The sequence below is a fragment of the Anomaloglossus baeobatrachus genome, chromosome 3 (genome assembly GCF_048569485.1).
Source record: "Anomaloglossus baeobatrachus isolate aAnoBae1 chromosome 3, aAnoBae1.hap1, whole genome shotgun sequence".
Taxonomy (NCBI): domain Eukaryota; kingdom Metazoa; phylum Chordata; class Amphibia; order Anura; family Aromobatidae; genus Anomaloglossus; species Anomaloglossus baeobatrachus.
The window spans coordinates 283,012,816-283,033,994 of NC_134355.1; the positions used below are offsets into that span (position 1 = coordinate 283,012,816).

At 52.5% G+C, this 21,179-nt stretch overlaps 1 protein-coding gene across 2 annotated transcripts in view; it reads left to right on the forward strand.

The window, feature by feature from the left end:
- MED23 (mediator complex subunit 23) overlaps positions 1-21,179 on the forward strand; it is a 226,605-nt gene that overhangs the window by 128,418 nt on the left and 77,008 nt on the right. For both annotated transcript variants that reach the window (XM_075339880.1, XM_075339881.1), the window contains one exon: positions 1,713-1,876. In XM_075339880.1, coding sequence (XP_075195995.1) covers positions 1,713-1,876 — 164 coding nt within the window. The remainder of the gene's footprint in view (positions 1-1,712; positions 1,877-21,179) is intronic.

Genomic DNA, 21,179 nt, shown 5'->3' on the forward strand with positions numbered 1-21,179 from the left:
CGCTGTCATGCAAAACCCCCTTCCTGGTTTTTCACCAGGATAAGGTGGTTCTGCGTCCTGTCCCGGAATTTCTCCCTAAGGTGGTATCCCCTTTTCATCTCAATCAGGATATCTCCTTACCTTCATTTTGCCCTAATCCAATTCACCAATGTGAAAAGGATTTGCACTCATTAGATCTAGTGAGGGCACTCCGGTTCTACGTGTCTAGCACGGCGCCCCTGCGCCGTTCAGATGCGCTCTTTGTCCTTGTCGCTGGCCAGCGGAAGGGTTCGCAGGCTTCCAAGTCAACCTTGGCTCGGTGGATCAAGGAACCGATTCTTGAAGCCTACCGTTCTTCTGGGCTTCCGCTTCCTTCAGGGCTGAAAGCCCATTCTACCAGAGCCGTGGGTGCGTCCTGGGCATTGCGGCACCGGGCTTCGGCTCAGCAGGTGTGTCAGGCAGCTACCTGGTCTAGTCTGCACACTTTCACGAAACACTATCAGGTGCATACCTATGCTTCGGCAGACGCCAGTCTAGGTAGGCGAGTCCTTCAGGCGGCGGCGGTTGCCCACCTGTAAGAGGGGCCGTTTCGGCTCTTTTTATCGAGGTATTCTTTTACCCACCCAGGGACTGCTTTTGGACGTCCCAATTGTCTGGGTCTCCCAATGGAGCGACAAAGAAGAAGGGAATTTTGTTTACTTACCGTAAATTCCTTTTCTTCTAGCTCCTATTGGGAGACCCAGCACCCGCCCCTGTGCCCTTCGGGCTGGTTGTTCTTTTGTGTACACATGTTGTTCATGTTGAATTGTTCTTTTGGTTCATGGTTTTCAGTTCTCCGAACATCCTTCGGATTGAATTTACCTTAGACCAATTTATAAGTTTCCTCCTTCCTGCTTTTGCACCAAAACTGAGGAGCCCGTGATGCACGGGAGGGTGTATAGGCAGAGGGGAGGGGTTACACTTTTTAAAGTGTAATACTTTGTGTGGCCTCCGGAGGCAGAAGCTATACACCCAATTGTCTGGGTCTCCCAATAGGAGCTAGAAGAAAAGGAATTTACGGTAAGTAAACAAAATTCCCTTCTTTCCGGTGTTTGCTTCATTACATAGCCATTACCTGACGATAACTGATGTCATTGTAGCTAGTTCCGATTGGAACAGTTTAACCACTTAAGTGCCACAAAGTTCAGATTTATTTTTTTTTTAACTACTATGATAGATATGAGTATTACTATGTTTTTTTTTATTTATTGTTTCTCTTTATGTTTTCCAGTACAGTATAGTAAAATGTAAGGTGTCATTTAATATTAAGGCTCAACCTACTTTGTAAACGAAACAAAACTTGAGCTGCTATGGCAACAAAAGAATAGCTCTTAATTAGAGCGAAAAACTGAATTGCAAAAAATGGGGGGAAGCTATTAACTCACAGATATGGGGTTAAATCTGCAGTTTAGTAGCGTTTTGGAACCTGCTTGGCGCCTGCACATCAAACCCCGCTTGAATTGAGTGATGGGTTCCCTTTTAAAAGGGACTTAGGGGGAAAGATTTATATACTCTATCCATAAGTGACGGAAATACTCGACTATTCTCATACCTTTCAGTTAGAGATATACATCCTCTCCCACTAGAACACCTCTTCAGTTTTAGTTCACGGAGAATAATTTGTTTTCACATGATCAAATATAAAAGCGTCTTGGAGCCCTGAAAATTCATATACTTTGTGTCTTTATCTCTAGTGTTGAGAGTACAGCTCTGAGATTGATCACAGCTCTGGGAAGTTCAGAGGTCCAGCCACAGTTTACTCGTTTCCTGAGTGATCCCAAAACCGTTCTATCAGCGGAATCGGAGGAGCTTAACCGAGCACTCATTTTGACTTTGGCAAGAGCCACTCATGTCACTGGTATGTTTCATTTCTTTTCAGAGCTTGGTAGAAGAAGAAAAAGTAATGGAATTATTAAAGAGCTTGTCACTACTCAGACAACCCCTTCTCCATCCCTATGTTTCCCTCAACAAAATAACACCTATTTCCTCCTCTGGCACCGTTCTAGCAGTGTCAGCACTGCCTGGGTATCGCTCTATTCTCCTTCAGTCAGATCAAGACATCCAGAGGAAGGGAGAGCTGCGGCTGCTCTCATACCTCCAAAAAATGTCAGATATGTCCGACGGAGGGGAAACCTAAGCCACCTTAATGTCACATGATCCTCAGGAGAGGCAGTGCTGGAACAGCACCGACTCCGGAAGAGAGTATAGGTGGTGTTATTTTGTTGGGTGAGAACACAGGGATAGCGAAGGGGTTGTCGGAGTAGTGGACAATCCCTTTAAAGGGTGTTTTCCTACTAACCAGATTAATTGTAGTCAATAGATCTTAAAATAAGAATAATTTCAACAATTGGATGTGAGTAAAAAAAAATGTTCCTGTGCTGAGATCTTGTATATGTGTCCCTGCTTTGTACTGTGTAATGGCCGTGTCTGACTGTACAGGGACAAGGTCTGATCATACCACATCTACTCTGCCGGGGAGGACGCAAAAGAGTATAAAGATATTACAGCACATGAGCACAAATAATTCCTTCTGTTGAGGTAAAACATTTTTGAAAAACAGGCAGAGAAATGTTTTATCTGAGAAACAGAATCCGATAAGCTCCCTTGCTGTATTGTCTGTATACTTTTACGTCCTCCCCTGCCCAGGAGCTGTGGTATGATCAGACCATGTCCCTGTACAGTCAGACACAGCCATTACACAGTACATAGCAGGGACACTTACATAAGATTATCTCAGCACAGAAACAGTTTTTTAACACATCCAATTGTGGATTAAATGATTAAAACTTAACTTTCAAATTAACTTTGTTCCTGGGAAAACCCTTTTTAAGCATCAGTTTTAGGAATGCTAGCATTTTAAATGTATACGTTACCACTGATATTGATGGCTTGCGGTCTTGATTTGAATAGGGACTGATCTGCAATATATACAGTGTTTCCCTGAAAATAACGCCTAGCAGGAGTTTTTTACCAAGGCTTAAATGTAAGACATGCAACAAAATAAAACAGTCGCAGTTCAATAATGAAGTGTCCATACAGCTAACAAAGTTAAAAAAATACTGCAGGACACCTCATTATAGAAAGCAGACGCCCTCCAGAAGAAAAAAAAAAGAAGACCATGCGCTCATACTCACCAGACGCCGACCGGGAGCAGTGGAACGCATCTAGGATCTGCGGCGGAATGCAAATTCACACACATCAGATCACACACACTAAATCATGCACACATACAATCATACATCAGATTGCATACAGATACTCACCACATCCAGCGATATTGATTGCTTCTGGCCGTCATAAGGGCCTGGGTCGTTGTGCAGTGAGGTGCCAGGACCTACGGGTAGAGTGCATGGAGGACCCAGCTGTAGAACGCATCCTAGAGACAAGAGAGCAGAAAGTCCCTGCTGTCTGGAAGCAAGTGGTGTCACCGGATGTGGTGAGTGTGTGTGTGCGCGCGATTGTATGTGCGATCTCATGTGTGTGTATGCGATCTGATGTGTGTGTATGCGATCTGATGTGTGAGTGTTGGCCAGAAGGAGGGGAGGACGGCGTGGAGCATACCTGCTGGGGAGCGCCCACTGGAGATCGCAGGAGGACCTGGGAGCCACACAGACATCCGGGATCTTGTAAGTATGATGATCCTAGGAAGGGGGATCTGCATTCTTTTGGGGGGGGTAAACTTTCCCCTAACTAGGTTTCCCCATGAATAAGCCCTCACCCGAAAATAAGACCTAGCGCTTTTTTCGAGGCAAAATAAAAATGACCGTGTTTTTTTCTTTATCGTTCCTATGGGAGACCCAGACCATGGGTGTATAGCTACTGCCTCCGGAGGACACACAAAGTTACTACACTCAAAACGTGTAGCTCCTCCCTCCTAGCATATACACCCCCTGCTAGCCAGTCCTAGCCAGTTTCATGCTTTGTGTCAGGAGGATCACACACACACATGCATCCTTTTTTGGATTTTTCATTTTTTCTAAAGATTTGGAAGAAAAGCGGGTCCACTGGACCCCCGGCATGTCCCTTCACACTCCCCTGGCGGCAGTGCTGTTAAGGTTGACTTCAGGGCAGAAATCCCTTCATGCCACGCTCCTTCACCATCCCTTATGGGCTCTGGCTTGAAGTTAGAGCCAACACGGTTCTCACCGCCTTGCAGGAGACCGGCCTCCATCCGCAGCCCTTTGGCAGGACCCTGCTGGACGGAGCACTGGACCCCCACCCCACCAGGGATTGGACCCTGCGTCTCAAAGCTAAGTATAGAGACGTTATTCAAGGGTCCTTCTACAATGTGGAGCTTTTATTGAGGGGACAGTGATTTATGTTGATAATGCTGTTTTTTACAGTTTTTCCGGCCGGTTTCTCAGTTTTTACTGAGTACCGCGCCGATGATGCCTGATTTTCGGCCGCATGTATAACTCTAGGCCCCGGCTTCAGCCGCGGCCTAGTTTCGTTTTGTTCCCCTGCATGTTAGTCATGCAGGGGGACACTGCAGCGCCGCCCGCCGGCCGCTCTGCACAGGGGACGACACTCCGTTTTAGGACATGATTCCCTCCCCTGTACATGCCTTAGCCCTCCGATTCCCGCTCCTAGGTTAACCCCCCCCCCCCCCCCTCACTCTGGCGCCATTTTCTCAGCGTTCTTAGTACGCTGATCGGCGCTGGCTGCTCTGCAGTGCAGAGGGAGTGGATATATGGCTGGGGGTCCAGGCTTGGAACCTGGGGGGGCACTCACAATAGCGGCCTGATAAGTCACAACCTCTGGTTGTGCACTTTTATACACGATCAGTGCATTCTGAGGGAGTTAATTCTTTATTATAGAACCTCCTCAGCAGCATGTCTCACTAGGAGCAAAGCTCCAAGGCTGTACACTACATGTTCTGCATGTAAACTCATATTGCCTGAACCGGCACGGACCCACACTGTAATGGTTCTTATGTGGTGGTGCCTCAGCCTGGAGTCTCCCCAGGCTGACCCCTGTCTGGGGTATTCTAGACATTCTAGACATAGCCCTCCACCTCTGCAGCATGTCTCACAGAGCGAGGCTGCAGGCGGTTTTTATTATCCACTGGTGGTAGTCTCAGGCTGCACCGAGCTCATCACCACTGTGGCCCCTCTGCTTGGAGGCTCATTCATGGTCCCTCCAGCCGCTCCGGTTTCGGTGGCTGACCCCTGGAGGAATCTTTTTCCAGGGGTCGGCCTGTCCCGGCATCTGCTGAGCATGCAGCCCCCTTCTCAGGGCGTTTTCTGCTCGCTCAGCAAACCTCACAGACCCCGTCCTCCTGACTGGGAGACGCAGGGTCCCCTGTCCTCCCCGTCCCGCAGCTCTGATTACGAGCTGACTCACTGGACGAGGAAGATGTCTCTACCAGGGGCTCGGACGCTACTTTAGGTACTTTGATCCGTCCGTAGGTGACGCGGATGCGAATGATTGGATTGCGTCCATTATACTTGTATTGGACCTCCATCCGCCTGTATCAGGGGAGTATTCCCCGCTGGCAGAAAGGCATCAGTATACCTTTAACAAGATGAGGAGTGTGTTCCTTAACCACTCCAGTTTTCAGGCGTCCAAGCCCGCAGCCTGTGCTGCAGATCCCACAGCGGGGTGCTGCTGCCTGACTCCCCCTCCCATCAAAGGTGGTCAAGGAGTGTACTCATTTGCCAAGGGTGGCCACTCCGGTGTCTAGACTTTCAGCCCGGATAGTGGTATCAGTGGCTGACGGCACCTCTATAAGGATCCCACGGTACATTAATTTTGTACTGGACCTCAATCCGCCGGAGTTACCTTATCTGGGTGAACACAACATGTGTTCCTTAACCACTCCAGTTTTCTGGCCCCTGTGACCAGCCCAGGGTCCACTCTGACAGTCGCTTCCCATGAAGCGTGATTCTGAGGACTGTGTTTCCCCTGACCACCAATAGTGGTCAAGAAGTGGGCTCATTCACCTCAGGTGGCTCAGCCCGGACCGTTATGTCGGTGGCTGACGGCTCCTCAGAGGAGATGCATTCCCTCACAGGGACTCTATGCCCAAAACGGTCGCCTGAACTTCCAGACTTCAGTCTTTTCATCCTCTGCCAGGTCTGCCATGCTGGACACCGCACGGCGGTGGTCTTCGCTACTTTCCTCGCTATCCGCAGGCTCCTGTGGCTTCGGAAATTGAAGACGGATGCCTCTATAGAGGTTCCTTGCTAGGCTCCCCTTTCGTGGGACCAGTCTCTTCGGAACCAACTGGATGAAATTTAGGAAGCTCTTGGCGGGGAGTGTTCTTCCTTGCCACAAACCTAAACCAGGGAACCTGTCCAGGGCAGGAATCAGTTGAGGTTTCGGTGGTTTCCGTTCATCCATCTGATCGTCCTCTAGCTCGGCCTAGGTTCATAGAACCAATTGGCTTGAAGCTGCGTCTTCTGAAGACCGCAGGAGATGCTGCCACTTAGTCAGCTTCCTCCGAGCTATCTAGCCACGCCAACCTCCTCCTAGTCGGTGGCAGGCTCTCTCCACTTGGCGACGTATGGTTCTAACACGTCTCCGTTCAGTGGGGGCGGGATTATATCTCCCATGGCTACAGGATGGAGTTCTGTCCACCCGCCAAACAGATTTTTTCTGTTACCTCCTCCCGGCTCCAAGGCCGCCGCCTTCTCATAAGCCGTGGCATTTCTTGCAGGCCAATGGAGTAATTGTACCTAATCCCGACTGGGAACGGTTCTGAGATTTTTGTTTAAATCTATTTCTAGTCCCCGAAGAGGGCGGTGCCTTCCGACCTGGATCTTTAGCTTTTCAAGCATGGTCAGGTGTGGCGTTTTCACATGGAGTCTCGGTCTTGTTCCGTGTGTTTTTTTTTCACCGGATCAATCAAGAACCCAAGGAGATTCCCTCGCAGCCTTCGGCATCAGAGATGCTTTTCTGCAACGGTCAATCGCAGTTTCACACCAGCGTTGACTGCGTTTTGCCATCAGAGTGGTCCAATTCGTGGCTCTTCCCTTGGGGTTGGCCACGGCCCCTCGAGTATTCTCATTGGGGCTGCTGTGATTAGGGTCCTGCACCCCTAGGGATTGACAGTGATCGTTTGCCCTAGACGGCCTTCTCAGGCCTTCATCCAGTGCAGACTCTTAGCAGAGTACTTCGCTTACTCTCGCCACTCTAACCTATTCGGGTGGCTTGTCATTCTGTTCAAGTCCACTCTGACTTCGAACCAGAGGTTCTCAAGGACGCAATTCGAGACTGTCGGCTCTTGTGAAGCCGCTCTTAGTCGATCAGTAGTCCCTCCGCTGGCGGTCGACGTCGTTCTATCAGACACCAAATACAGGTGCTGGTCAGACGGTGGCGTCAATGGAAGCGATTCCTTGCCCAGTTTCTCCTGTGCCCTCTGAGACTGGATGTTGTCCGTTGTACACGCGAACTCCCTCCTTCCACGGGGTGGTGGCTTGCCACTGACCTGGGGCTCGTTTTCAGGGGTGGTTTCGACCACTCTGTCTCAGGGACGCTCCTTCCTGGCCCCGTCCCAGGTGATTCTCACCAGGGTGCTGGTCTTTCCGCCTTGGGAGCATTATATCTCCACCGCGGAGCGCAGGGCGCTTGGACTCTGTCCGAATCAGCCCTCTAGATCAATGGGCTAGAAATCAGAGCTGTATTCTAGCTCTCTAAGCCTTCACCATCTGTTGGCGGCTAGGCACATTCGAGTTCAGTCGGATAACGTTACAGCGTTTTCCTACATCAATTTCCAGACAGCCGCCTGGCAATCTTGGCGCCTCAACATTCTTCACTGGACAAGGGACTCCTAGTCCACCGTATCCGCAGCCCACATCCTAGATGTCAAAACTGCGGGCAGATTATTTCAGCTGTCCAATCCTCAGGTTTTGCGGTAGACACACTGGTTCATGTTTGATCCCAGCTTCGTCTCTACCTCTTGCCCAGAGCCCTGCACAAGATCAGGGAAGGGGGCCGTCGGGTCATTCTCTTACAGACTGACCCAGGCAGGCTTCGTATCCTGACCTTCTCCTTCTGTCCGTTGGATTGCCATGGCATCCTCCGGTCCGTCCAGACCTTTTCTCAGAAGGTCCGTTTTTTCCGTCAGAATTCTGGATTCTCAGATTGACGGCGTAGCTATTGAGTCCTGGATCTTGGCGACTTCTGGTATCCTTCCTGAAGTCATCTCCGCTATGACTCGAGCTCCAAGGTGTCCTTGGACCTTTTTAGCCTTGCCGACCCTCCTGTCCCTTCCACAGTCCGGTCTACAGCTAGGACTATCCCTCATTAAGGGACAGGTCTCCGTTCTGTCGGTATGTGCCAGCGGCGTATCGTCCGGCTGGCTCCGGTGCGCTCCTTTAAGGGCGCGTCTCACATCATTCCGCCTTTCCGGCGGTCTATGGAGCCCTGGGACCTTAATCCGGTCCTCCCGGTTCCCGGAAACCCCCCTTTGCGCTTCTTAGGGAGGTTTCTTTGTTTCATCTTTCACAGAAAGTAGTCTTTCTAGTGGCTATAATTTCCTGCCAGGGAGTTCTGGCTGCACTCTCTCTGAGTCACCCCCTTTTTTGGTCTTTTGCATCAAGACAAGGTGGTTTCCGTCCGACTCCGGACTTTTTTCCCTAAGGTGGTTACTGCTCCCACCTTATCCGGGGCAATTTTCCTGCCTTCCTTTTGTCCGGCTCCTGTTCATCGCTTTGAGAAAGCGTTGCATATCCTGGATCTGGTGCGGGCGCCCCGGATCTAGGTGTATCGCACCGCCGTTATTAGGCGGTGCACCTCTCTCTAGTACTGACTGCTAGTCAGCATAGCGGTCTCTCTGCATCTAAGCCGACCCTTGTTCGTTAGCTTAGGTCGGCCATTTCCGAGGCCTACAAGTGTACTCAAGTGCCTTCCCCGCTGGGGATCAGAGCACATTTGTTCAGACCTGTCGGTGCCTTTTCGGCTTTCAGGCACCAGGCTACGGCTCAGTAGGTCTGTCAGACGGCAGCTCGAATTAGTCTGCATACTTTTTCGAAGCTCTATCCAAGGCATGCTCTTGCTTTGGCAGACGCGGGCTTCGGCAGACGCATCTTTCAGGTGTCTGTCGCCCATCTGTGAAGTTGGGTTTTCCTGCTTCTCAGTTGTCTGTTTATTCCCACCCATGGACTGCTTTTGGACGTCCCATGGTCTGGGTCTCCCATAGGAACGATAAAGAAAAAGAGAATTTTGTTTACTTACCGTAAATTCTTTTTCTTGTAGTTCCGTCATGGGAGACCCAGCACCCTCCCTATTGCCTGTTGGCAAGTTTCTTGTTCCGTGTGTCTTCACCGGCTGTTGTTGTAGACAGAGGCTCCGGTTGTTCCGGATTTTACTCTATCTCTACTTGTGGGTGGATGTCCTCCTTCAGCTTTTGCACTAAACTGGCTAGGACTGGCTAGCAGGGGGTGTATATGCTAGGAGGGAGGAGCTACACGTTTTGAGTGTAGTAACTTTGTGTGTCCTCCGGAGGCAGTAGCTATACACCCATGGTCTGGGTCTCCCATGACGGAACTACAAGAAAAAGAATTTACGGTAAGTAAACAAAATTCTCTTTTTCTTCATCGTTCCTTATGGGAGACCCAGACCATGGGTGTATAGCTTCTGCCTCCGGAGGACACACAAAGTACTACACTAAAAAGTGTAGCTCCTCCCTCCGAGCATATACACCCCCTGGATGACCACATCTAGCCAGTTCAATGCTTTGTGTTCAGGAGGTCACACACACATGCATTCTCATCTGATTTTTGATTTCAAAGAGTTGGAAGAAAAACGGGTCCAAACTGGACTCCCGGCATGTCCCTTTCACACCCCACTGTGTCGGCGGGCTGTTAAGGTTGATTTTACAAGGCTGGAGCCTTTCATGCCGCGCTCCTTCACCATCCCTTGGGCTCTGGCTTGAAGTGGGAGCCATCACGGTTCTCACTGCTTTGCAGGAGACCGGTCTCCATCCGCAGCCCTTTTAGGACCCTGCCGGACGGAGCGCTCACCCCTCAGGGACCTGGCCCTGCGTCTCATAAGCTAAGTATTGAGACGTTATTGTGGGGTCGCTTGTACATTTATTGTGGGGAGAGTGTGTTATTTCACTTTGCTGTAATTTCCGGCCGGTTCTCTGGTTTTTCCTGAGAGCCGCGCCGAGGGTGCCTGCTCGTTGGCCGCATGGGAAAATTTAGGCCCCGGCTTCGGCCTAGTTTCGTTTTCACTGCCCCTGCATGTCAGTCATGCAGAGGGACAGTGCGGCGCCGCCCACCGGCAGTTCAGCAGAGGGGAGGACACTCCTCTCTGAGGAGATGTTTCCCTCCCCTGTATATCCCCTTGGCCCTCCGGTTCCCGCTCTTGGACTAATCCTCCGCCCCCCCTCCTCACTCCGGCGCCATTTTATCAGCGTTCACACACTGATCGGCGCTGGCTGCTGCAGCTCTGCATCTGTCTGGGGGTCCAAGCTGTGGAATCCGGAGGGCACACAAAACGGCCACAACCTCTGGTTGTGGACTTTCTTGTACTCTCTGGGGGTCATTCTGAAGGAGTGTGTTCTTTACTGCAGAACCTCCACCTCAGCAGCATGTCTCTCACTAGGAGCAAGGCTGCAAGGCTTTACTCTATATGCAGCATGTAAGCTCATACTGCCTGAACCGAGCACATATCCACATTGTGATGCCTGCTCTAACATGGTGGTGCCTCAGCCTGGAGTCTCCCCAGTGGTCCCTCCGGCTGCTCCAGCCCCGGTGGCTGAACCCCCGGCTTGGGTAGCATCGTTTTCTAAAGCCATCTCCCAGTCCTTTGCCGACTCCATGGGACAGCTGTCCCGGACTCTGCTGACCATGCATCAGCCCCCTTCTCAGGGCGCCTCTGCTGCTCCGACTCGCTCTGCAGAGCTCACAGAGGATTTTTCATCTGTTCCCGGACCCCGTCCTCCTAAACGGAGACGCAGGGACTCTTCTCCTTCCTCGTCCCACGGCTCTGATTCACGAGCTGAAGTGCAGGGCGAGGAGGATGCCTTTTCTGTGGGCTCGGGTGATTTATCTGAAGGGGATGCGGATGTTAGTGACTTGATTGCGTCCATTAATTCCGTACTGGACCTCAATCCACCAGTGTCAGAGGACCAAGCCTCTCTGGTAGAAAAACACCAGTTTACCTCACCTAAGAGAGCAAGGAGTATGTTTTTTAACCACTCCAGTTTTTCAGGCCACTGTGACCAAGCCCAGGGCCTGTCCTGACAAACGCTTCCCAAAGCGTAGTTCTGATGAACGTTTTCCCTTTCCACCAGAGGTGGTCAAGGAGTGGGCTCATTCCCCAAAGGTAGATCCTCCGGTGTCTAGAATCTCAGCCCGGACAGTTGTATCTGTGGCCGATGGCACCTCACTTAAGGATCCCACTGAACGCCAGGTTGACCTTCTGGCCAAATCTGTATATGAGGCGGCAGGGGCCTCGTTCTCCCCGTCTTTTGCAGCGGTGTGGGCTCTTAAAGCCGTCTCTGTTTCTCTGGAGGAGATGCATTCCCTCACCAGGGACTCTATGCCCGAAATCGTTGCCTTAACTTCCCAGGCTTCGGCCTTTTCATCCTATGCCATGTCTGCCATTCTGGAGGCTTCTCACCGCACGGCGGTGGCTTCCGCTAATTCCCTCGCTATCCGCAGGACCTTGTGGCTTCGAGAGTGGAAAGCAGACACTTCTTCCAAGAAGTTCCTTGCTGGGCTCCCATTTGCTGGGTCCCGGCTGTTCGGTGAACAACTGGATGAAATTATTAGGGAAGCTACTGGCGGGAAGAGTACTTCCTTGCCACAAACTAAAACCAGGAAACCTGTCCAGGGCAGGAATCAGTCGAGGTTTCGTTCCTTTCGTTCCTCCAACTGGTCATCCTCTAAGCCCTCAGCCTCGTCCACTAACTCAGCCAAGGATCGAAAACCCAGCTGGCGCACGAAGCCGCGTCCTCAGAAGAGCGGAGGAGCCGCTGCCATTAAGGCAGCCTCCTCTTTACTATCTGGCTGCGCCAGCAACGTCCTTGGTCGGTGGCAGGCTCTCCCACTTTGGCGACGCTTGGTTTCAACAAGTCTCCGATCAGTGGGTGAGAGATATCATCTCTCACGGCTACAGGATAGAATTTTCTTCCAGCCCGCCAAACAGATTTTTTCTGTCCACTCCCCCCTGCTCCAAAGCCGCCGCCTTCTCTCAGGCCGTGGCTTCCCTGCAGGCCAACGGAGTAATTGTACCGGTTCCCGCCCGGGAACGGTTCAGAGGTTTCTACTCAAACCTCTTCCTAGTTCCCAAGAAGGACGGCTCCTTCCGGCCCATCCTGGATCTCAAGCTTCTCAACAAGCATGTTCAGGTGCGGCACTTTCGCATGGAATCTCTGCGATCGGTCATTGCCTCAATGACCCAGGGAGATTTTCTAGCATCCATCGACATCAGAGATGCCTATCTGCATGTGCCAATTGCAGTTTTTCACACCAGCGTTGGCTACGTTTTGCAATCAGAGAGGAACATTTCCAATTTGTGGCTCTCCCCTTCGGGTTAGCCACGGCCCCTCGTGTATTCACCAAGGTCATGGCAGCGGTGGTTTCGGTTCTGCACCTCGAGGGGTTGGCAGTGATTCCTTGCCTGGACGACCTTCTAGTCAAGGCTTCATCCAGTGCAGACTGTCAGCGGAGTGTCTCGCTCACTCTCGCCACGCTTGTTCAATTCGGGTGGCTTGTCAATATGGCCAAGTCCACTCTGACCCCGACCCAGGAACTTACGTACCTAGGGATGCAATTCGAGACTCCGCCGGCACTTGTGAAGCTGCCCTTAGTCAAACAGCAGTCCCTTCATCTGGCTGTACGCTCTCTGCTGAGGCCCCGCCGTCATTCCATCAGGCACCTCATGCAGGTGCTGGGTCAGATGGTGGCGTCAATGGAAGTGGTTCCCTTTGCCCAGTTCCATCTGCTTCCCCTGCAGCTGGACATCCTCCGCTGTTGGGATAAGCGGACCTCTTCCTTGCACAGGCTAGTGGCTCTGTTGCCACAGACCAGGAGCTCTCTTCAGTGGTGGCTTCGGCCCCTCTCTCTGTCCCAGGGACGCTCCTTTCTGGCCCCGTCCTGGGGGATTCTCACCACGGACGCCAGTCTATCCGGCTGGGGAGCAGTGTTTCTCCACCACCGAGCACAGGGCACTTGGACTCCGTCCGAATCAGCCCTCTCGATCAATGTGCTGGAAATCAGAGCTGTGCTCCTAGCTCTCGTAGCCTTTCACCACCTGTTGGCGGGCAAGCACATTCGAGTCCAGTCAGACAACGCGACAGCAGTTGCCTACATCAATCACCAAGGCGGGACACGCAGCCGCCTGGCAATGTTGGAAGTTCAACGTATCCTTCAGTGGACGGAGGACTCCAAGTCCACCATATCCGCAGTCCACATCCCAGGCGTAGAAAACTGGGAGGCAGATTATCTCAGCCGTCAAACCGTGGACAGCGGCGAGTGGGCCCTGCATCCGGCAGTGTTCCGGTCAATCTGCCGCAAGTGGGGCACTCCGGAAGTGAATCTAATGGCATTCCGGCACAACAACAAGGTCCCGGTTTACGTGGCTCGCTCCCACGATCCTCAGGCCTTGGCGGCGGACGCGCTGGTTCAGGATTGGTCCCAGTTCCGTCTGGCCTACGTGTTTCCCCCTCTAGCTCTCTTGCCCAGAGTCCTGCGCAAGATCAGAATGGAGGGCCGTCGGGTCATAATCATTGCTCCAGACTGGCCCAGGCGAGCTTGGTACCCAGACCTGCTCCGTCTGTCCGTAGAGGTGCCGTGGCATCTCCCGGACCGCCCAGACCTTCTCTCACAAGGTCCGTTTTTCCGCCAGAATTCTGCGGCTCTCAGATTGACGGCGTGGCTCTTGAGTCCTGGATCCTGACGGCTTCAGGCATTCCTTCCGAGGTCATCTCCACTATGACTCAGGCTCGGAAGTCTTCCTCGGCCAGGATTTACCACAGGACTTGGAGAATTTTCCTGTCCTGGTGTCGCTCTTCCGGCCATGCTCCTTGGCCGTTTTCCTTGCCGACCATCCTGTCCTTTCTACAGTCCGGTCTGCAGCTAGGACTATCCCTCAATTCCCTCAAGGGACAGGTCTCGGCTCTGTCAGTTTTGTTCCAGCGGCGTATCGCCCGACTGGCCCAGGTGCGCACCTTCATGCAGGGCGCATCTCACATCATTCTGCCTTACCGGCAGCCTCTGGATCCCTGGGACCTCAACCTGGTCTCCACGGCCTTACAGAAACCCCCCTTTGAGCCTCTTAGGGAAGTTTCTTTGTTTCTACTTTCACAGAAAGTGGTTTTTCTGGTGGCCATAACTTCTCTCAGGAGAGTCTCTGATTTGGCTGCGCTCTCTTCGGAGTCACCCTTTTCTTTGTCGCTCCATTGGGAGACCCAGACAATTGGGTGTATAGCTATTGCCTCTGGAGGCCACACAAAGTATTACACTTAAAAGTGTAAGGCCCCTCCCCTTCTGGCTATACACCCCCAGTGGGATCACTGGCTCACCAGTTTTGTGCTTTGTGCGAAGGAGGCAACACATCCACGCATAGCTCCACTTTTTAGTCAGCAGCAGCTGCTGACTATGTCGGATGGAAGAAAAGAGGACACATATAGTGTCCCCAGCATGCTCCCTTCTCACCCCACTGTATGTCGGAGGTGTTTGTAAGGTTGAGGTACCCATTGCGGGTACGGCGGCAGGAGCCCACATGCTGATTCCTTCCCCATCCCTTTTTACAGGGCTCTGGGTGAAGTGGGATTTACCGGTCTCCAGGCACTGAGACCGTGCTCCATCTACAGCCCCTGGAGAAGATGCTGGATGGAGCGGAGTACATCAGGGACATGGCCCTGCTTCCTCAAGGTACTCTGTGTCCCCGTGCATTTGGCGCTCACACCGCAGCATGCTGGGTGTTGTAGTGCGCCGGGGGACATCAGCGCTGCGGCGCCTGTGCCATGGCCTCATTCAGCTTTGCTGAAGCAGGCTCACTTATGGGAATTGGTCGCGCCGGCCGCTGGGACTGCGGCGCGGCTGGCACTTGTAGTGCGCCGGGGACTTCAGCGCGGCCTGCGCTTTTACGGCGGCCGCGCTGATAACTAGAGTCCCCGGCTTTTGCGGCCTGCTTCCGTTCGTTCCCGCCCCCAGACCTGCCAGTCAGGAGAGGGGCGGGACGCTGGCCACTTCCAGGAATCGGTCGCGCCGGCCGCTGGCAGCGGCGCGGCTGGCACTTGTGGTGCGCCGGGGACTTCAGCGCGGCCCGCGCTTTTACGGCGGCCGCGCTGATAACTAGAGTCCCCGGCCTTTGCGGCCTGCTTTTGTTCGTTCCCGCCCCCAGACCTGCCAGTCAGGAGAGGGGCGGGACGCTGGCCACTTCTATGAATCGGTCGCGCCGGCCGCTGGAACTGCGGCGCGGCTGGCACTTGTGGTGCGCCGGGGACTTCAGCGCGGCCCGCGCTTTTACGGCGGCCGCGCTGTTAACTCGAGTCCCCGGCTTCTGGGCCTAGTCTCCCTTCGTTACCGCCCACAGCCCTGACAGTCAGGGTAGGGGCGTGACGCTGCATAGAGCAGAGCTGAGAGCTGGAGTATGTTTTGCATACTCCACCCCTCTCACTGTGTGCACTGTGAATCCGGATTCCCGCACTTTCTCAGGCACGCCCACGGCTTCCTTCTCTACAAGGACACCGGCAGCCATTAGTGTCAGTTTCTGTACGATACAGAGACAAGTGTGGAAGACCCTGGCACTCTGATAGTCACACAATCGCTGTAACAGGCGTTAAGCAGCACCTGTGGTGCTAACCCCACTAGTGCAGAAGTGCACTTATAGATATGCTTGTACTATATACATTGCACTGTTTGGTCGCACGTTGTATATACCCTCCTGGATTATGCGGAGGAGTTATCAGCATATTCTCTGTGTAAAACAAAGGTGCAGAACCACATGTTTTTCTATACAGCTGGTACAGCATGTACGGCTATACGGCCGGCAGGTTACATAGCCCCCATTGTATCCAACTCAGCCGGAGTCTCTGCTAATGGCCAGAGGATGAGGACGGTGTCTGCAGTATTTACTGACAGATTTTCTGAGACTATGGCTATGATACTAGAAGCCTAGCAGTCCGGACATGTCTCTCACAATATGGGCACTGTTGAATCATTGATCCATGGCCCCCCTCAGTGTGAATAACTAACAGCTCCGGGAATGTCACACGCATCCCAGAGTCACGGCTCTGCACGGACGTCAGTCCCAGACAGCCTAAGTGGGCTCGCTATGAGCGGCCTCGGTTTCATCAGGGTCCTAACAGAAGGACTCACTGTCTAATGAGGCGGAAGTAGCGGCTCAGGATTCTGATCCTGAGACCGCTCTCAATCTGGATACACCTGATTGTGACGCCATAGTAAATAATCTTATAGCGTCCATCTATAGAATGTGGGTTATTTCTTCACGTATTTTTCTGGACCACTCTGCCTTCAGAGAGGCAGTCCAGGAACACCACGCTTATCCAGATATGCGCTTCTCCAAACGGCTTAGGATACACGTTATCCCTGTCCCCTGACTTGGTCAAGGACTGGACCCAATGTCCCGAGCGGCATCCTCCAATCTCCAGGCTTGTAGCTAGATCCATAGTTGCAGTGGGAGATGGAACTGCAAACTCAAAGATGCCACTGACAGACAGATGGATCTCTGGTCGAAAGCCATCTAGGGGCACTCCAAGCTATTTCAGCTTGTCTTACACAGATTGACACGGTTACACGTACATCTGTGCCGCAGGTGGCATCCTTAACCTCTCAAATGTCTGCATTTGTTTCTTACGCGATTCAGGTTGTCCTGGACTCTGCGAACCGTGCGGCGGTAGCCTCCGCTACTCCGTGTTTTTAAGCAGAGCCTGGTCTGCTCGTTAAGTGAATGGAAGGCAGATTCTGCTTCCAAAAAAGGTTGCCTAACCAGTTGCCTTTTTCTGCTGACCGACTGTTTTGGTGAGCGTTGGATGTAACCATCAAACAGTCCAGGGGTAAGGATTCATCCTTTCCTCAGCCCGGACACAACAAACCCCAACAGAGCAAGAGGCAGTCGGGGTTTTCGGCCTTTTCGAGGCTCGGGCAGGTCCCATTTTTCCTCGTCCAATGTGGACTCAAAAGGATCAGAGGAGCTAAGATTCTTAGCGGGCTCAGTCTCGCCCAAAAAAGCGACAGTCTGAAAACCCGCTTCCAAGGCGGCTTCCTCATGACTTGCGGCCTCGGTCGGTAGCAGGCTCTCCCGCCTTGGCGATATTTAGCTGCCATAGGTCAATGACCATTGAGTGTGAGACATTCTGTCTCACGGGTACAGGATAGAGCTCACTTCTCGTCCTCCAACTCGATTCTTCAGAATTTCTCCACCTCCCGGCCGGGCCGCTGCTCTTCTGCAAACAGGGTGCACTCTATAGGCAGAAAGAGTGATGACCCCCGTTCCTCTTCAGGAACAAGGTCACGGTTTTTACCCCAAATTCTTTGCGGTACCTATAACAACGGGCCGTTCCGTCCCGTTCTGGATCTAAAAATGCTCAGCAAGCTCGTGGACACCAGGCGGTTCCGGATGGAATCCCTCCGCCATGTCATCGCCTCAAGGTCCCAAGGATATTTCCTAGCATCATTAGGCATCAAGGATGCTTATCCACACGTGCCGATTGATCCAGAGCACTAGCGTTTCTACGCTTCGTTATAGGAGACGAACACCCTCTGTTCGTAGCTCTACCTTCCGGCTAGCGACAGGCCAACTGATCTTCGCCAAGGTCAGGGCAGCAGTAGTCACAGTCCTGCACTCTCAGGGTCACTCTGTGGTCCCGTATTTAGACGATCTACTTGTCAAGGCACTCTCTTAGGAAACATGCCAACACTGCCCGAACGTTGCGCTGGTGACTCTCTAGAGTTTTGGGTGGATCATCAACTTTTTAAAGTCAGATCCGACCCCGACCCTATCGATAACATATCTAGGCATAGAGTTTCTTACTCTCTCAGCGATAGTGAAGCTGCCGCTAGACAAACAGCATTCACTATGGGCTGCAAGCTCTTCTTTAAGAACCAGTCGCACACATTGAGACGCCTCATGCACTTCCTACGTAAGATGGTAGCAATGGAGGCAGTTCCTTTCGCGCAGTTTTACTGCGTCCACTACAATGGGACATTCTCCGCCAATGGGACGAGGAGTCGACGTCCCTCAACAGAGTCGTCGTTCTTTCTCAGGCGGCCAAGGAATCTCTACGGTGGTGGCTTCTTCTCACCTCTTGGTCAAAAAGAAGGTCCTTCCTATCCCCGTCCTGGGCGATAGTTACGACAGACGCGAGTCTATCAGGGTGGGGAGCAGTTTTTCTCCACTACAGCGCTCAGGGTACGTGGACTCAGCAAGAGTCCACTCTTCAGATCAATGTTCTTGAACACAGAGCAGTGTATCTTGCCCTACAATCCTTCCAACAGCGGCTGGAAAGCAAGCATATCCGACTTCAGTCGGACAGCTCCACAGCGGTGGCATACATCAACCACCAAGGAAGAACGCGCAACCGGCAAGCCTTCCAGGAAGTCCGGCAGGTTCTGATGTGGGTGGAAGACACGGCATCCACCATATCCACAATTCACATCCCAAGTGTGGAAACTAGGAAGCTGACTTCCTAAGTCGCTGAGGTGTGGCCGAAAGAGTATGGTCTCCTCACCCGGACGGGTTTCAGGAGATCTGGCGCCGCTGACAGAGGCCGGACGTCGATCTAATGGCGTCACGGCACAACAACAATGTGCCAGCTTCATGGCACGGTTTCACAATCATCGAGCTCTGGCGGCAAACGCCTTAGCTCAGCATTGGTCGCAGTTCCAGCTACCTTAGGTGCCACCTCTGGCATTGTTGTCCAGAGTACTGCGCTAGATCAAGACCGACTGCGGCCGCGCCATCCTCGTCGCTACAAATTGGCCGAGGATGTTGTGGTACTCGGTTCTGTGGTGTCTCACGGTAGGCTAACCGGGGGCACTACCAGACCAATCAGACTGGCTGTCTCAAGGGCCATTCTTCCATTTGAATTCTACGGCCCTCAACCGGATGGTGTGGCATTGAGTCCTGGAACCTAGTGTCGTCAGGATTACCTCAGGACGTGGTTGCCACTATGAGACAGGCTAGCATACCAACGTCCGCCAAGATTGACCACAGGACGTGGAAGATGTTCTTATCTCGGTGCTCGGCGCAGGGTGTTTCTCCCTGGCCGGTTGCATCGTCTATGTTTCCTTCTTTCCTGCAATCTAGGTAGGAAAATGGGTTGCCGCTCTGTTCCCTTTAGGGACAAGTCTCAGCGCTATCTGTATTTTTTCAGAAACGACGACTTCCTCAGGTACGCACGTTCCTACGGGGAGTTTGTCTTCTCAGCACTCCGTACAAGCGGCCGTTAGAGCCCTGAGATCTGAACAAGGTTCTAATTGCTCTCCAGATGCCGCCTTTCGAGCCTTTGAAGGATGTCTCCCTTCCCGTTTTTCACGGGAAGTGGCCTTCTAGTAACGGTCTCGTCTCTTAGGAGAGTTTCCGAGCTAGCAACGCTCTCATACAAACTCCCTTCCTGGTCCTTCACCAGGACAGGGTAGTTCTGCGTCCGGTTCCGGAATTTCTCCCTAAGGTGGTATCCCATTTTCATATCAATCAGGATATCACCTCACCTTCTTTGTGTCCTCGTCCAGTCCATCAATTTCAGAAAGATTTGCATCTGTTGGTTCTGGTGAGAGCACTCAGGTTCTACTTCCCGCATGGCGCTCCTGCGCCACCCGGATGCACTCTTTGTCCTTGTCGCTGGTCGGCGTAAACAGTCGCAAGCTTCCAGATCCACCCTTGCTCGGGGGCTCGAGGAACCAATTCTTGAAACCTACAGTTCTACTGGGCTTCTGGTTCTCTCAAGGCCGAAGGCCCATTCTACCAGAGCCGTGGGTGCATCCTGGGCATTACGGCACCAGGCTACGGCTCAGCAGGTGTGTCAGGCACCCACCTGGTCGAGTCTACTTACTTTTACCAAGCATTATCAGATGCATACCTACGCTTCGGCAGACGCCAGCCTAGGTAGATAAGTCATTCAGGCGGCGGTTGGCCACCTGTAGGAGAGGGCCGTTTGACGGCCCTATCATGAGGTATTCTTTTACCCACCCAGGGATTGCTTTTGGACATCCCAATTGTCTGGGTCTCCCAATGGAGCGACAAAGAAGGGAATTTTGTTTACTTACCGTAAATTCCTTTTCTTCTAGCTCCAATTGGGAGACCCAGCACCCGCCCTGTTTTCTCGGGGTTTTTCTGTTTTTTCGGGTACACATGTTGTTCATGTGGTATGGTTCAGTTCTCCGATGTTTCCTCGGATTGAATTGGTCTTTAAACCAGTTATTGGCTTTCCTCCTTCTTGCTTTGGCACTAAAACTGGTGAGCCAGTGATCCCACTGGGGGTGTATAGCCAGAAGGGGAGGGGCCTTACACTTTTAAGTGTAATACTTTGTGTGGCCTCCAGAGGCAATAGCTATACACCCAATTGTCTGGGTCTCCCAATTGGAGCTAGAAGAAAAGGAATTTACGGTAAGTAAACAAAATTCCCTTCTTTGGTTTTTCACCAAGACAAGGTGGTTCTCCGTCCGACTCCGGACTTTCTCCCTAAGGTGGTGTCTCCTTTCCACCTTAACCAGGACATTTCATTGCCTTCCTTTGTCCGGCCCCTGTGCATCGCTTTGAGAAAGCGTTGCATACTTTAGATCTGGTGCGGGCGCTCCGGATCTATGTGTCACACATCGCTGCCCTTAAGCGGTGCACCTCTCTTTTTGTGCTGACCACAGGTCAGCGCAAGGGTCTCTCGGCTTCTAAACCGACCCTAGCTCGTTGGATTAGGTCGGCCATATCCGATGCCTACCAATGTTCTCAGGTGCCCCCCCCCCCGCCGGGGATTAGGGCGCACTCGACCAGAGCTGTCGGTGCCTCTTGGGCTTTCAGGCACCAGGCTACGGCTCAGCAGGTCTGTCAGGCTGCCACTTGGTCTAGTCTGCACACCTTTTCGAAGCACTACCAAGTGCATGCTCATGCTTCGGCAGATGCGAGCTTGGGCAGACGCATCCTTCAGGCGGCTGTCGCCCATCTGTGAAGTTAGGTTTTGCCTACTTCTCAGTTTCTATTTATTTCCCACCCATGGACTGCTTTGAGACGTCCCATGGTCTGGGTCT